The 15,974-nt window shown below is 29.7% G+C and overlaps 1 protein-coding gene across 1 annotated transcript; it reads right to left on the bottom strand.

Annotated features, from left to right (window-relative positions):
- Positions 1-362: 362 nt before the first annotated feature.
- Positions 363-14,573, bottom strand: LOC134687487 (uncharacterized). The gene is made up of 11 exons (XM_063547822.1): positions 14,505-14,573; positions 12,996-13,132; positions 10,295-10,432; positions 9,446-9,586; positions 8,527-8,624; positions 7,868-8,009; positions 6,428-6,492; positions 5,880-5,914; positions 5,207-5,251; positions 4,291-4,395; positions 363-2,763 (listed from the first exon to the last, which is right to left on the bottom strand). Exons 2-11 carry the CDS (start codon positions 13,109-13,111, stop codon positions 2,479-2,481), a joined length of 1,170 nt encoding a protein of 389 aa, XP_063403892.1. The 5' UTR covers positions 13,112-13,132; positions 14,505-14,573; the 3' UTR covers positions 363-2,478.
- Positions 14,574-15,974: the final 1,401 nt, after the last annotated feature.

The raw sequence follows: 15,974 nt of genomic DNA, 5'->3' as shown, positions 1-15,974 counted from the left end.
TCACTTGACCTGCTCTAAATACTACAGTAAATTGAGAAATTACTGATAGGTTTTTATCAATGAGAATAATAGAACTTGGTGGGTATCACAATTATAAGAAAGTGCATTATGATATATGATACAAACATCTGTATGCAGTCTTAATTGCAAGTTTTTGTCCATTCTTCAAAATCGAAATATCAAAAGCACACAGTAATTTCTGAATTTACAGTAAGTGGCCAATTCTTGTTTCTTTCAAAAGTTAGATAAATTATAACAAAATTGATCTGTAACAGAATATGATTGTCTTCATTCCAAAACTTAACAGGTACAATGAAACATATTCAGATTATAATTTCCAATAATATTTATAAAAATAGTTTACAGCCAAAAATTACTGTTTAAAATGCTCTTCTCCAAACTGCTTTTCATACCTGTGATCAATATCTCACATTTATCACTTTCTCTAGTTGATTTTTGACATACAGTTAAAATAAAATGTTTCATAAACATGGCACAATAAATGTCAACAGGGTAATTCTGATTAAAACAAGATATAACTTTGATTTAAACCAAAGATTCATATGTGGCATGGTTAAAAGCAATCTCCTATATATTTGTATAGAAGGCACATGAAAATAATCAACAAAAATAAACAGAATTAAATTTGTCTTAGAATTATGAAATCATAAGATTTTTCATAAACATATCATAGGAAATGTTACCTATGATTTCAACATTTATTTATATATAACAATGTGCCTTCTATACAAATATACCTTTGGTATGAAAGAATATTATTAAAAAATCTTTTAGAAAATAAAAGATATAATTCATTTTTTTTTAATTTCAGTTTTAAGTTTAAAATACAGTATGTTTTTGTAAAATTTGTTGAAAATCTGTGACGTGGCCCATGTACTCTAATTTAACCATAACCACTGAGATATGGCCCATGTACTCTAATTTAACCAAAACCACTGAGATATGGCCCATGTACTCTAATTTAACCATAACCACTGAGATATGGCCCATGTACTCTAATTTAACCATGACCACTGAGATATGGCCCATGTACTCTAATTTAACCATAACTACTGAGATATGGCCCATGTACTCTAATTTAACCATAACCACTGAGACATGGCCAATGTTCTCGAATTTAACCATAACCACTGAGATATTTGAACTTCCAAAAAAAGCCAAAAACTTTTTTACCTTTTTTTTCAGAATCCTATCGTTGAAATGGATTTTTTTTTCATGGGAAATACTAGTAAACAAAAGAAGGTGGTGTGGGAGGACAGGAATGCCCCCTCTCAACCTTTCCAATTTCCCAAGTTTAAAAGGAGCATAACTTTAGAATGATAAATGATTCACACCCCAAACTCGAACTCTGTCTCAGTGTTGTGGTCCTAAGAATTGTGTATGAGTTTCATAAAATTTGAGTCAAGGCTAAGACTTAATGCCCCTATTGCCTAAGGCGGACACATAAACATGTTGGTTTTACTTTACCTTTAAATAATTGATTGGAAATGAAACATTACAACATTACAGGCACCAACTCTTCTATAACTGATACATTAATGGCATGCTAGATAAAAAGGAAAATAATGCAGCTTATTTACTTTTTTACAATGTGATTTAAAATTAATTATACTTTTACATATGGTAGAAAAAATCTAACATGTATAATTCATAAATAGTATATGATAAAGCTCTAAATTTACCTTTTATAGCACTAGTATATATATTTCATTTTCTCATTCAGTCTTATAATATACAAAACCCATAAGTTGGGGTAACAAAAATTAATTAATCATAAATATCTCTAAAACTAGGATTATGTACAATAAATGAAGTCAAGGGTCTACATAATGCAAATTTCATTTCCCCTTCATTCAAAGTCAATATCTTAACATCACATTCATACATACCTCTCCTATATTGCCTATCACATTCATACATGCTTTTTATACATCAATAATTAAGCAAATGGGACATTTAAAATACAAACACAGCTTATGTATACTATTTAATCAATATTAAGTAAATGGGACATTTAAATAACAAACACAGCTACTCTGAAATATATATCACACTAAACCACATCAAGCTTTTCTGGAAATAACATTTCATTCAAGACTCTTTATTACATTACTGACAAAAGTATAGAGCTATTGAAGAAAATGTATTAAAAAAATAATAATAAAACTTAATAAATATTTAAAAAATAACAGAAAAATATAATTTTCATCTAAAAAATCAAAGCTTATAAATTTTCTATAGATCTTAATATCTTACTTTTGTTAAATGTTCATTCTAGCAGTTTAAGATCTTCATACTTTTGAAATGTTTATTAACTTACGATCAATTGCAGGGTTATATTTTTATTAATCTTTGCTTATATTGCAAAAACACAGAGCATTAACATATTCAAACATACTCAAAAACAAATTATACATTGTAACAAAAATTATAAACTGAAAGATCAAAACTACAAAATCATATATAGAATTTCCCTCTGGTGGGCGGGGTTTCTTGTGGAAGAGCAGCAGTTTGTGGGGGCTCTTTTTGATTTTCTTGAGATTTTTTCGTTACTGCTGTATGAGATGCTTCCTCTGAGATAGGATCTAAATTAGAAGCACTTCGTTTCATATTGGCATTACTTGATGATCTTCCTGGTGTAACGGGAGAAGGACTGTTGTCACGGAAACCACCATAATCATCTGTTGGATGGTAGAGTTGTCTATACTGGTGATCATCTACGCTGGAGTTGAAGGCCGAATTCTAAAATATTATATGAAAAAAATAATGTAAGGATTTTTAATTCTGTAAAATGTGACAAAACATTAGGTTATTTTGTCAAAGACACGGTTTACATGTTTTAAGTCATATAATCTTTAAATTATCTCATAAAAGACATAAACAAAGCATTCTAATGCAACAACGTTTGTAACATTCATTTTGATTGGATAACGTCACTTATTTACATGGCATCAATTGACAATTGATGCTATGGGACTTACGCGCAAGTGCAGACGGCATATGACAGATTTTAAATGCATGTTTTAACGTTGTTTTCTAACAGTTTCATTAGAATGGAGTAAGCTCTGACGGCATCAATTGGGGATTTGATGGTCGCAAATACCCGTTTACTGTCTCTGCTAACACGTCGCCAGTAAACTTAATTTGCGACCATCAAATCCCCAATTGATGCTGTCGGAGTTTAAAATACAATACAATTATCTCCTAATTCTATTTTGTTATTCCAGCTTCTAAAATGAAGGATGGTTGCAGCTCACTTTTAATATACACCCATTATGGTTGAATTCATAAAGCAATCTTCAAGGAACAATTGATGGAGGCCTTACATGTCTTTTAACTAATCAAATCAATTCCATCTATTAGCTAATGAGATCAATACAGATTTGATATGTGTGTTCAAATGTCCTAGTGGAAACTGATACATAATGGATTGATAGTTGTTTAACTTGCTTGTTTGATATTCAGTGGCTTTAACATGCATGTTCAGGATCAGATACAAATACATTATTACAATAGGTGGGACAACAACAAAAAAAACGGATGAAAAGCTTTCCTGTTTAAAGAGATTCAATTCATTAGTTTTCAAACTGATATTTGATAATTAAGAATTGGAAAACGGTTTTATAAATCAATTTTACAAAATAGTAAAGGCTGTTCAATAAAACCATATATTGAACACTGGGAAGGCTCTTTAAAATCTTAACTGTAGGTTGGAGTAAAATACTTTTTTTGTGCAGTGTTGGTGATTATTAACTTTGCTTTCAACATTATTATGTCTATTCCACTTTCAGTGTAACCTCATTGCCAGAGCTCACGTAAGAAGTGTTCAATTTGTGTTGTGTGGATTATGATTGTTATAATTTGACTAATTTTTCTTATAATGAATCCTTTGAATACCTAATTTGGATGAGACAATAAATCTTTCAAAACAAATGGCAATAGAATCTTAAGGTGGCAGACCTCATCTCAGGGAGATAACTCTTTAAATCAGTAATGTGTTTGTAAAATTCACATTTCATCAATGTATTTTGAGCATTTACCTGAAACAGATTGAAAATAATCAATGTAACATAGAAGCTTAGAATATATTTATGAAAATGGTTGACACAAACGTATTGATAATTTTAGGAGTTATTTCCCTTAACCAAGGTCTACCTCCTTAAATTGCATCTATAAATGGTTACCACATTTTTAAAGTGCATTCCAAGGGTTCTATAAATGTTTTAATGGAACAGTGATCATTAAGTGTTTATTTTATTCATGTATTACCCCATCATCACTAAGTGCTGGTATCAAATCATCACTGTCATTTATAGGTGGTGCGGGCTGGAACACAAACAACATCACCCAGATTGGTAGCAGTAACTTCATCACCTAAAGTAGAGAAAAAAATCTCGTTAATTATAAAGGATTGTATGGGACTTCTTGTAACACATACAGCATCACCTTCACTGGCAGCAGTCACTTCATCATGTGATGTGTGATTGAGTAGAAAATAGGACAGTAACTTTTTGACTTTATGATCATCATACAATAGTAGAAGATAGAAAGACTTTAAGCATAGTTGAAGACGAACTACATTTTTTTTTAAATTATTAAATTTTGAATGATAAAAGATCTCAACCACAGTAATTCAAAATCTAAATTAAAAATGTTTTCAACGTTATCTGATAAGATGAAATTTCTTTGGATTCTTTCATCTAAAATAATGTTTGTTACTTCAAACATATCTTAATTATTGCACGTCCTATTTAAAGAATGAAAGAAACTTTTCAAAAATATCAATATATTTCATAAAATAAAAGAAAATAGATCCGGAGTTGTCTCCCATAGGCTTAGGTAATTAAATTAAATTAAAAAAATATATATTTTCTACAGGTCACAGGGGCTGCCAAAAGACTTAATGTCTTGTCAATGGTATTGTTTATATGTTACTTCATTATCAAAATGTATATACATTCTTTTGTTTCAATGTACTCCAACCACTCTCTAAATTGTGTAATAATTTATTTGATTGTAATGCTCAAATTTTGGTTTCAATGATTGGTTATTAAAATATATCATATTTTCAAAATTTTATTGTTTTTCCTCTTTTACAATATTTTAATAAGATTTCAATACATCAAATGCAAATTGATGTATTTTTTGTGTGCTATATAATTGTAATTAATTGTAAGAAACCTACCATAAAGACGACAAATACTGTTGAGTATAACTCCTGCTGGTCTCTCTGGAAGACAAATACATATACCATATCAGGTCAATGTCAGAAAAGTAATAGTTATTAACTATGAGGCACAGATACTAGAAAAGACCAAATGTATTGACATTGACCTATTCTATTGTTTTGTTATAAAAAAAAAAATTAATTGCATTCATTCATATATTCAATGTCAAGACCTATTAAAGTGGACTTTGAGGTATGGATTTTTCTCATTGATGAAGGCTATATGGTTGCCTATAATTGCTTAAATCCACTACACTTGAACTTTGGATATTTGTCTCATTGGCAATCATACCACATCTTCTCGTTTTTTTTTCACTTTATTTTTTCATGCTGCAGCAAAAAATGGCTATACTTATAGTAAACACAAAATAAAAAAAACATTTTCCATCCCGAACTTAAATGTAAGATCAATTATTCAATTTCAGGTAATCTGCATACAATTATATGCATCAGATATAAAAACAGGAGTCCTTATCATGTAATACTCATTCCGTTGCTTTATTAGCATAAATCAAAACCTCTCTCAAATAATTTGTTCATTTTGCAGTGTCTGCCTTAGAGATTTATTGTAGAACTTTTGTATGCAATGTAAAGTTGTACTTTTTGTTAAAGTTTAGTACTAAATACTTACAAATATATGGCTACAGCCAGAATCTTCATTTCCCACTGAATATATAATAAAAAAGTATTTTAGTTGCTTTTAAAAATCAAGAGCTGTCAGAGAAAAAATAGGAAGTATAGTATATCAAGGAAGGAAATATCACTGTTACGTTTTCAACTGTATAAGGTTATCTAGTAACCATGGTTTAAGGACTCTAGTTTTTGTTTTTTGTCCTATCAAAACTCATTATATATTCTATTATGTACCTCATTATAATTGCAATAAGAATAAAACTTTAAAATAACATGTGTTATGTAATCATTGGGAATGAAATGACTTTGTCTATGTATTTTCACGGTCAAGGCTATCAGAAAACAATAAGCCTTTCCACAATTTGAAGTACTATTGGTAATCTCATTATTTGTACACCAAAATGAAAATAATGTTATGTCATTGGCGAAATTTCCATTGTTTGTATGTTTTAAACCATTCACAATGTTTTTGTGTACGCTTTTGAAAGTATTACCCAGAATGCATTAGATTCTGAAACGGTGAATTGCAGTGCATCATTTACTTACATATCTTAAGTAATGCATCATACAAAAATCCCACAAATGCAGAAACCTCAAATACAACCACAATACTGAAAGTAAAATAAATTATATATTTATCAACATAAAACAACGCTTGATGTTTTTCATTACTTATTCTTAAATGAAGAGAAAAAAAAGTTATAAAACAATTTATTTCAATACACAAAATAATTAGTGACCATTTTTTAATGGTAATTTTGAGCAATAAGTTTTTTTTCTCAGATTTTTAGTCCTGTGATTAGATTGTGTTATTGCAAGATTGTCATAAACAAATTTAGTCACATCATAATATTGACTGATCTTTTGTTAACTACTATCTCACTTCTGAAAATATTCTTGTTTTGTGGTTTTTTTTACTTATCAGCTTGTATATCCCTTTGCCAATTTCTGCCTCTCTTCTATAATTTAATATACTATAATTATCTACTTCATTTGCATTTTGATGGATAGTGATCTCATTAGCAATCATACCACTTCCCCATTATTTTTTTATATGGTATATTGCGTGGCTAACTTAGCCCTGCATATTTCTTGAAAAAGAAAAGGATTTATGTCATTATCAATTGTATTTTTTTTTTATTCAAATAATAACTTTCATATAAGTATTGTGTCACATCAATCAAATGAATCCAGTGGAGTGATACTGTTAGTTACACAGTGTGCAATTTTCCTAATACGAGAATTTTATTGACCCGATAAATTTCGTATTAAGACAATTGAACACTGTGTAGTGCATTTATCTGATTTTGTTATGTAAAATAATTACTATTACATTTAAATTCAATTTTAGGACAATATATCAATCAATTATATTATAGATATTTAATCTGAAACTCTGAAAAATTTAAAATATTTGCACTCTAATTTTATTTTTTTATTAGGTCAATGGTATAAGGGAGATAATTGCAATTTATGTAATAAATAAGGGAGATAATTCCAATTGACATGATAAAAAAAAATTGTACTGAAATTTATTAGGACAATATCAGCCAATCAAATTGCGAAAAATTACCCTTAATCAGGATAAATATATATATTTATTACAATCAGGCAATTATTGTACAAATAACAGGTTCACAAATAAATTTTTGCTTTATTTGTTCCAGCTCTTATTACCCTGCTTCCATGTAGAGCATGTGGTAATCATAATGTAGATATTCATTTTCATGAATCATTTCATTTTGGGTCTGCATTTAAACTATGTTGATGTCTTTGAAAAGTTAGAGACAATGATTTGGATTTTTACACCTAAATTTCAAGTGTCTGGTTTAAATTGCAGGATAAAACAATTTATATAAAAAAAGAAGATGTGGTATGATTGCCAATGAGACAACACTCCACAAGAGACCAAATGACACAGAAATTAACAACTGAGCAAATCCCATACCACTATATATGTATATGTACTTATATACAAATACCTACCACCACAAATCTCTTTTCTGTGACCACCTTACAGAATCGAGGGTACTGATCTCATTAAGTCTCTTTGTGATATAAAATCCTGCTATAGCAAATAACTGTACAGTGACAAATTCTGCTGCTGATAATTCTAACCAGTACGGCTCTGTAAAACACCATGATCAAAAATAATAATATGAACTGACTTCATATCCAAACGCAATACTTGTAATGTAATAAAAGAACAGAGCTCCAACACCCTTCCTCATACTTTAATTGTACACCTAAGAGCACTCACAATAACATTTTCCAAATAATTAATATTTCCAAGAGACATTTAAATCTATATTTAATATACAATACATAAACGAGTCTAAACTGAAAACTACATTCAAACCTATGATTGCGTTGGATAAAAACCGCAATTTTTATACGTGTGCATGTAAAACAAATGTGGTTGTAGAAGGGTCTAAATACAGCACAAACAACATTTTCCAAAAGACCAAAAAAGTGTATATATAGTATTTGACATAACATGGCCTTGTTATAAAATCAAAAAATAAACAACAGAAAATATGTAAAAAAGGCCATTCCTAACCAAACTGAACTTTGTAACTGAAAAATCATCATGTATGGCAAGAACAATCAAAATTTAAAATAATCAATCTTCCTTTTATACTCACGTAGACATTCTGTAAAAGCCGGCTGTGTATGGACTATACCAAGTATAGCTATAACAGTAAAGTATATACACACACATATCAACATTGGTAGTAATACCCTGGAAATATAATAAATAATGTCAAAAAAGCAGGCTGCACATAAACAATAAGAAATCTTGCTTAAACATAGGGATATCATGATCAGTATACAAAATGTACATATTAATCAATACTTTATATATGATTTTATTAAGTACAAAATTTCTGTAAACATTTTTTTGCCAGTTCACTAATTACGACTTTAATATGCACATACTACAGTTACTCTTTGTGGTGCTGATCAGTTTTGCAATTTTGATTTTTTACTTTGTATTAAAGGCAGTTCACTAACATTTATTCAAATTACTTGTAATTTCCTTTTTATAATTCATTTTTTTTGTAACAAAACTCTTCAATATTAATTCAATTCTTCAAAACACATTATATGTCTTACTACCTGCAGTTTATTGCTTCATATTATTGATACATGTAATATAATATTTAAATTTAATTGTTTTTTTTTGTGTTTTTTTTCAATCAACAATTAATCACATGGATTAATTACTACTCAGTTGTAATTTTTGTGTATTGTCTGTCAAAGTACCTATTTCAAAATACTATTTGCTTCCATAAATGATTTATTTTTAAGTGTTTTACAAGTATTTTATATTCAAAACAATTAAGTTATAATATATATCTAGTACACAATTTTATTTACGGCCCAGCTGAGGACCACCTCTGGGTGCAGGATTTTTTCCCTGTGTTGATGACCCATTGGTGGCTTTAAGCTATTATCTGCTCTTTGTTCGGGTTGTTGTCTTTTTGACATATTTCCATTATCAATTTTATACACATTTAAAACAACTTGTTGTGTCTCTCTCATTCATATATATATCTATACCATTTAGTTAATCTTTCCCTCCTGAGAGCTCTGGTGGCTAAAGTCCAGTAGTAGTGACACATCACTAAGAACTGTATCAACTTTAAATACTGTAGTACAAAATCCATCTGTGCATAGGCTACTATCACCCAATGGACTCCTCTGAAAATACATGTAAAAAATTACATACACAATTTACAATGAGGTATACAGAATGGTTTCAATGAAAATCAGATCTAATTTGAAACATATTTCTATGCTGTTTCATCAAAAGACATAAACATACATTGTCGCTTTGACATATTCACCATTTCCTTTCTCAATTTTAACATTTTTAAAGCTGAAAAATACAATAAACGGGTGTCAAGTAACAAGCAAACAGTTGTGGAATTTGTAAGTTTTAAGAACTGTATAATAGAACCTGCAGAGACTCTATAAATAACTGAATATATAAAATATAATGAGAGTTTAGTTAATTGACTGTCTTGTTTGTCATATCAATTTTATGACTTTCACTGAGTTAATCTTCCTAAGCCTTTAGCACCAAACGTTCAGTTTTCAGCAGATGCTTGCTTTATTTTTTGTGTACTATTGTTGCATTGGAATCTGTTTTGTAATGTTGTCATCTATCTTGCTTTGATTTGTGTTTTTGATAGCCCCTTTGGTATATTTTTACTTTTTTTTTATATTGTATAAAATCAACAAATGTTTGTCAATAGATATAGGAAGATGTGGTATGACAACTCTCCATCCAAGTCACAAATTATTAAAGTAAACCATTATAGGTCAAAGTACAGCCTTCAACATGGAGCCTAGACTCACACCAAACAGCAAGCTATAAAGGGCCCAAAAAGTTGCATTGTTTCTTACCCAATAGTGCACTCCAATGAGGCTGTATAAAATATCATATACTGATGCCAGGATGGGTGTTGTCTAGAATGTAGTTTGACTATCTTCATAATACATAGTAATGCTGTGATGACAGCTAGAAATGTCAACACAGAACTCCTGAAAAACACATATGTCAACATGGTTTATCAATAAATAAATATGATTGACATACAATAGCAAATACTTGATACACATGTTCATGCAGATTTCTGATGTATGCATTCTCATGAGTTGTAATACTAGCAATGAATATTAATGACAATAATGACAATTGATGATTAACTATGTGAAATAAACTGTTGATTAAACAGAAGTGAATTCAATGCACTGTGCAATATAATAATTATCACAGACATAATTACAAAATTAATGGACCATTTGTTATCTTTATTTATTTGAACTATGGAGGATGCTAAATCATATTTTCAAAATCCATGGGACCATAACTAATGGATCAAGTCGCAAAATCTATGATAATGCAAAACTATTCATAATACCGGTAGTCAAATAGATTTTCATCAATTCAATTTTATTAAAATAAGTTCACATCACTTGCATGACTTGCTCCTCAATTTTTTATATGATGCTGTGTGAGATCTTAATAGATCCAATTGACATGACCGATAACCCTGTCTAAGGTCAAATTATTTATGACTTAAACAGTCTGCACGGTTAGCCACTAGTCCGATGCCCCAGACTAGTAAAATTTGATTCGGACTAGTGAGTTTTTGCAAAATTTTGTTTGGACCAATAAGAAAATGTCAGAATATTTGTCTTCGGACTAGTAGTTGAAAAAGTTTTTGGTGCAGACTGCTTAAAGCTAAGTTAATTGGTGCTAAATAAAAATCTGTTTGACACCAAAGCTGCAGGTAAAGCCATACACTTAATGGGTCACTTAATTTGACAGCTTGCACAGGTAGCTGAACTTCCTGTTCATGGAACAATTACGATTTTACTGCTACATGTATTTAAAGGCAGAAAAATGCAGATTTTTAAGCGATAAAATAGGAATGACAGAAAAAAGACACAGGTGTCAAAAAAAATATTTGATTGCAATGTAATGTAATATCTAAGTTTCCATTTCCTAACAGAGCAATGAAATGACATTAAATTCAGATACCTTTTAAAATTTTGCCATAAAATGAGGATATTTGTGTTTAACTGTGTTCAGTTTATACAAAATATATCAATCTTGATGTATCTGTGGACTCACCAGCTTTGAAAATGGTTGGTCAAGACAGATTTTGATGAGTCCAGGACTCATGGACTCGCCTTAGAATAATTATAACCTAACCTAAATTCTTACTCCTCCCTGTAAATCAGTAGTGATTAGTGTGTTCTTGAATCATAATTTTAAGTTTGATAATTGGAGAGAATTTAAACATGATCAAATCATCATTGAATAAAACATATTTCTAAATTCCTTCCATTTATTCTAGTCAAGAATATGACAGTTGTTATCCATTCGTTTGATGTGTTTGAGCTTTTGCTGACAGAAGAATATTGAACACAAAAGGAAAAATAACGCATTCCACACGCATTAAAAGACTTTTGGTTACATCTAAATAAACTCATCATTGATTGGTGTATATAATTCCCTATAATTTATATGGATTGTTGTAAACTATTGTAAAGTTGCTTAACTCTTAGACTATTACACTAATATCAATATATTATGACCCAGCTTACCTTTATATATCTTTTGATGAGAAACACTGAATTTCATACACAAGATAATTTTTAATTAAATTGTAATTGATACCGTATAGCGGGTTATTTTCGCGGGTGTAAAATTTCGCGATTTTCATAGAACAAGGTATACGAAATATTTTGGCGGTTATTATTTTGGCGGATTAAAAACTTGTATTCATACCTTTGTATGTACACCTTTAATTTGGCGGAACTTATTTTGGCGATTTTGTTCTATCCGCGAAAATAAGCGAAAATTTGCACCCCGCGAAAATAACCCGCTATACGGTATCAATTACAATTTAATTAAAAATTATCTTGTGTATGAAATTCAGTGTTTCTCATCAAAAGATATATAAAGGTAAGCTGGGTCATAATATATTGATATTAGTGTAATAGTCTAAGAGTTAAGCAACTTTACAATAGTTTACAACAATCCATATAAATTATAGGGAATATTATATAATAATTTCTTTACCTTTTTAAAAACAAAATTTTTTAGTGCTAGATATTTAGTTGGTACATTTTTGTAGTTTCTCACAAGGACCTTAGTAAAATTTAAACAACTTATAATTTGAAATGTTACTTTAATTGTATACTCAGATATAAATTGAACAATATAAATAGAACATTATTTACAAATGACCGTTTATTCTACAGTAAAATCCAAACATTGTAGCGCACCGCACGAATGATCACTTCTCTTTCAAATCTCACCACTTCTCCCTATCAGTTTTCAAAAAGATAAGTCACTTCTCCCTATAATTCTGAAGTAGTGTGAGCCCTGTTTTGATTTTGCAATTTTTTTTTTTTTTTTTTTTTTTTTTTTTTTTTATTTTCTTTTTTTTTTTTTTTTTTTTGATTTTGCAATTTGATTTGGGACTTTCTTTTTTTTAATTTTCCTCAGAGTTCAGAATTTTTTTTATTTTACTTTTTGTACCAATAAACAAGAATCAAATTTTCTATTATACAAGCATGTCTCATTTCTTACCTAACACATGCAGCAACCATGAAGTTATTAAAACAACTAGCCATTATCATATCACTGTGTGTTGTATTAGACATAGGAATGCTCCGGTTCCCAGGAGCTAAGCTGTAGACACTCATCTTTAATCACTTAGTTACAACCTACAAAAATTACATTATAAAAAAATAGACGTCTTTAAAAATAATGAAAACAGCATGGACAGTCAACTATTTTCCTTAATGATTATATATTAAATCCTTAGCTTTATTAACATGATTAAGATACTTGTGTAATGGTAGTTAGTTTTACTTTAATATTGTATTCATATTTAACCCACTTTGTATTGTATCAGAAGAATTTATTATTGATCTTCTTATATACTTCTGAAGTACTGGTTCAAATTATTATCCACAAGCAATTGTATTCTTAAAAACTGCTACAGGGAACAACTGTATAATTTCTGTAATATTAGAAGCAGTTGGATTTATCAACTACAACAATTATTATTTAACTTGGGTTTAAATGAGATCTGGTATAACCAAGACAATTTGATTATTGATACAAATTTACTATTATTTGTAAAAACAAGGATATATGATCAAGCAAAACAGACTTTGAATGATCAACTGAACGTTTCATCTAAGTGTTATTTATATAAATATATTGTCAATGATGTATGTTTACAGAATTATCTAACTATAAAACATATGAATTTTAGAGTGTATTTAACTCGCCTTAGATTGTCATCTCATAATTTGTTTGTTGAAGTAGGCCGTTATCATGGAGTAAATAGGTTAGATAGAAAGTGTACTCTTTGTAATTTGAATATCACTGAAGATGAATTCCATTTTGTTTTACAATGTGAAAGCTATAGAGACTTAAGGAGACAGTTTATTAAACCTTATTATTATAGACGTCCATCGTCGTTCAAATTAGTGCAACTTCTCAGCACTGAAAATGTAAAAGATTTGCGCAATTTGTGTAAATTCTTGTTTAATGCATATAATCATAGGACCAAACTGTTATTGGTCAATACATAAAAGTATAGTATATACCAATACACATAATTAACAGCGCCTGGTGATGTTTTATAGCCTTAGGCGCTGTTAATTATGTGTATTGGTATATACTATATTTTTATGCTTTTACATTTTTCTCACTGATACACATAGTTAATATGGCTTCTACTAACGAAAGCTCCATGGAGCTAATGTGTTTAGAGACTACTTATGTCAGTGAATTGAATATAACCATTGTACCAGCTTAGAATCAAGCCCAGGACAATTCACTACACTGGAACATAGCAACTGTCTTGTAATAAACTACAGTACCTGCAATAGTGCATGTGCCGATTATATAACATGTTTACCTTTTTGTAAATGGACATGGTGTGTTTTTATGGTTTTATTTACATATTTTTTTTATGGTTGTTGTAAGGTTATTGAATCGCAAATACTCTTCATGTGGAGATCAAAATATACTTAAAATCAAAATATTTTAAATGATCAGTGTGTGTAAAGACATAAAATGTACCAAATCTTCAAAATATGGACATGCAAACTTTCACTATAAATATAATTTCCGGAAATGCTAACAGAGTTATCTTTCCTGGGAATATGCATATGAGGTGCGATAAGGGGATGCGAATGATAAGTGATCATAAGTGGTTTATCTGGTTATCGCACACCATTCTTCAGCTAATACCTACATTTTTGGAATCTATGCAATTAAATATTTTTTATTGTGTATTCGTTGACCTTTTTATATCATTTTTTCTATGCTTTATACGTTTTCTAATAAAATGCCATCGGCGAATCGGGTATGAGACGTGAAATATATACCGTACGAAAATTATCGATAATATGGGGATTTCGTGTAGAACGAGTGAAGAATATGAAAAAAATAATATTTTCGAATTGTATTATTTAAATAATGATACACAATAAGCATGATAAAAATTGCAAAATTAAATGCACAATGATGGAAAATGAACTGACTGTATGTACAGTCCCTGTAGGCTGTTACGTAAAAGAAAAACACGATAGAAATTAATACAATTATAATATTTTAATGCAAATTTAAAGAATAAGATTTTTATAAATTCAAACGATGATATACCCATATGATATTTTAAAATAATCTTTTAGTAATATGTAAATTGTTTATTATGTATTATTATCTAATAAATACAATTTGAAAATATAATCTTCATACTTTTCACTGAGACTCGTTCTACACGATATCTCCATATTATCGACAATTTTCGTAGATATTTCACGTTTTATACCCGATCCGATGGCATTTTAATAGAAAACAGGATGTGGGTACGCGCAGCCTAGAACGGCAATTTGACTATTCGTACCCGCATGCGGGTACGCGCAGACACTGCCTAAAATATATATATAATATATATAACCGCAAACCGAGTCCCTGTGAGCTGAGACTATTAAAGGGGAAGGGGGTCCGTTAACATGTAAACAACACCTCGATTTTGGCTTAAACAGTTAACAACAAATGTAAAAATTGCGATAACAGTTAACAGGGTGGGTTGAAAACAGTTGACGCATTAAATTTATCCGGCTCAGATAACAGTTAACAACACCTTAAAAAAGGCCAAAACAGGTTAACCTTAAAATGTATTGCATCCCCCTTATAAATCTTCTTCTTCATTTACCGATAACACATTACCAATCCGGCCGATGATATTGGTGTTTACTTTCTGGTTCTGGCATGGCTAATATATCTAAATCTATTAATCAAAGTCATTTGAAACTTCAATTAGAAAAATAATATGTTTATTTATGTATGTGCCTGTCCCAAGTCAGGAGCCTGTAATTCAGCGGTTGTCGTTTGTTTATGTGCTACATATTTGTTTTGAACTTGAACTTGTTTTACTCAGGGGTACATGAATCTTCTTGTAACAGAAAATCCTTCATATTTTCAATATCTCCATAAATGTACTGCTCTGAAAAATGGTCTCCCCTACTCTAAATCGCCTATATT

The sequence above is a fragment of the Mytilus trossulus genome, chromosome 10 (assembly GCF_036588685.1).
Source record: "Mytilus trossulus isolate FHL-02 chromosome 10, PNRI_Mtr1.1.1.hap1, whole genome shotgun sequence".
In the NCBI taxonomy this organism is placed as follows: Eukaryota; Metazoa; Mollusca; class Bivalvia; order Mytilida; family Mytilidae; genus Mytilus; species Mytilus trossulus.
This window is presented reverse-complemented; position numbering and strand designations above follow the sequence as displayed.

What these genes read in the sequence shown, in the direction of transcription:
- LOC134687487 (XM_063547822.1), bottom strand. Translation starts at nt 13,111, where the DNA reads ATGAGTGTCTACAGCTTAGCTCCTGGGAACCGGAGCATTCCTATGTCT. An exon ending in ATGGTTGCTGCATGTGTTAG is followed by an intron (nt 10,433 to 12,995) that starts GTAAGAAATGAG and finishes TGTGTTTTTCAG; the next exon opens with GAGTTCTGTGTTGACATTTC. An exon ending in AGGGAAAGATTAACTAAATG is followed by an intron (nt 8,625 to 9,445) that starts GTATAGATATAT and finishes TTATATTTCCAG; the next exon opens with GGTATTACTACCAATGTTGA.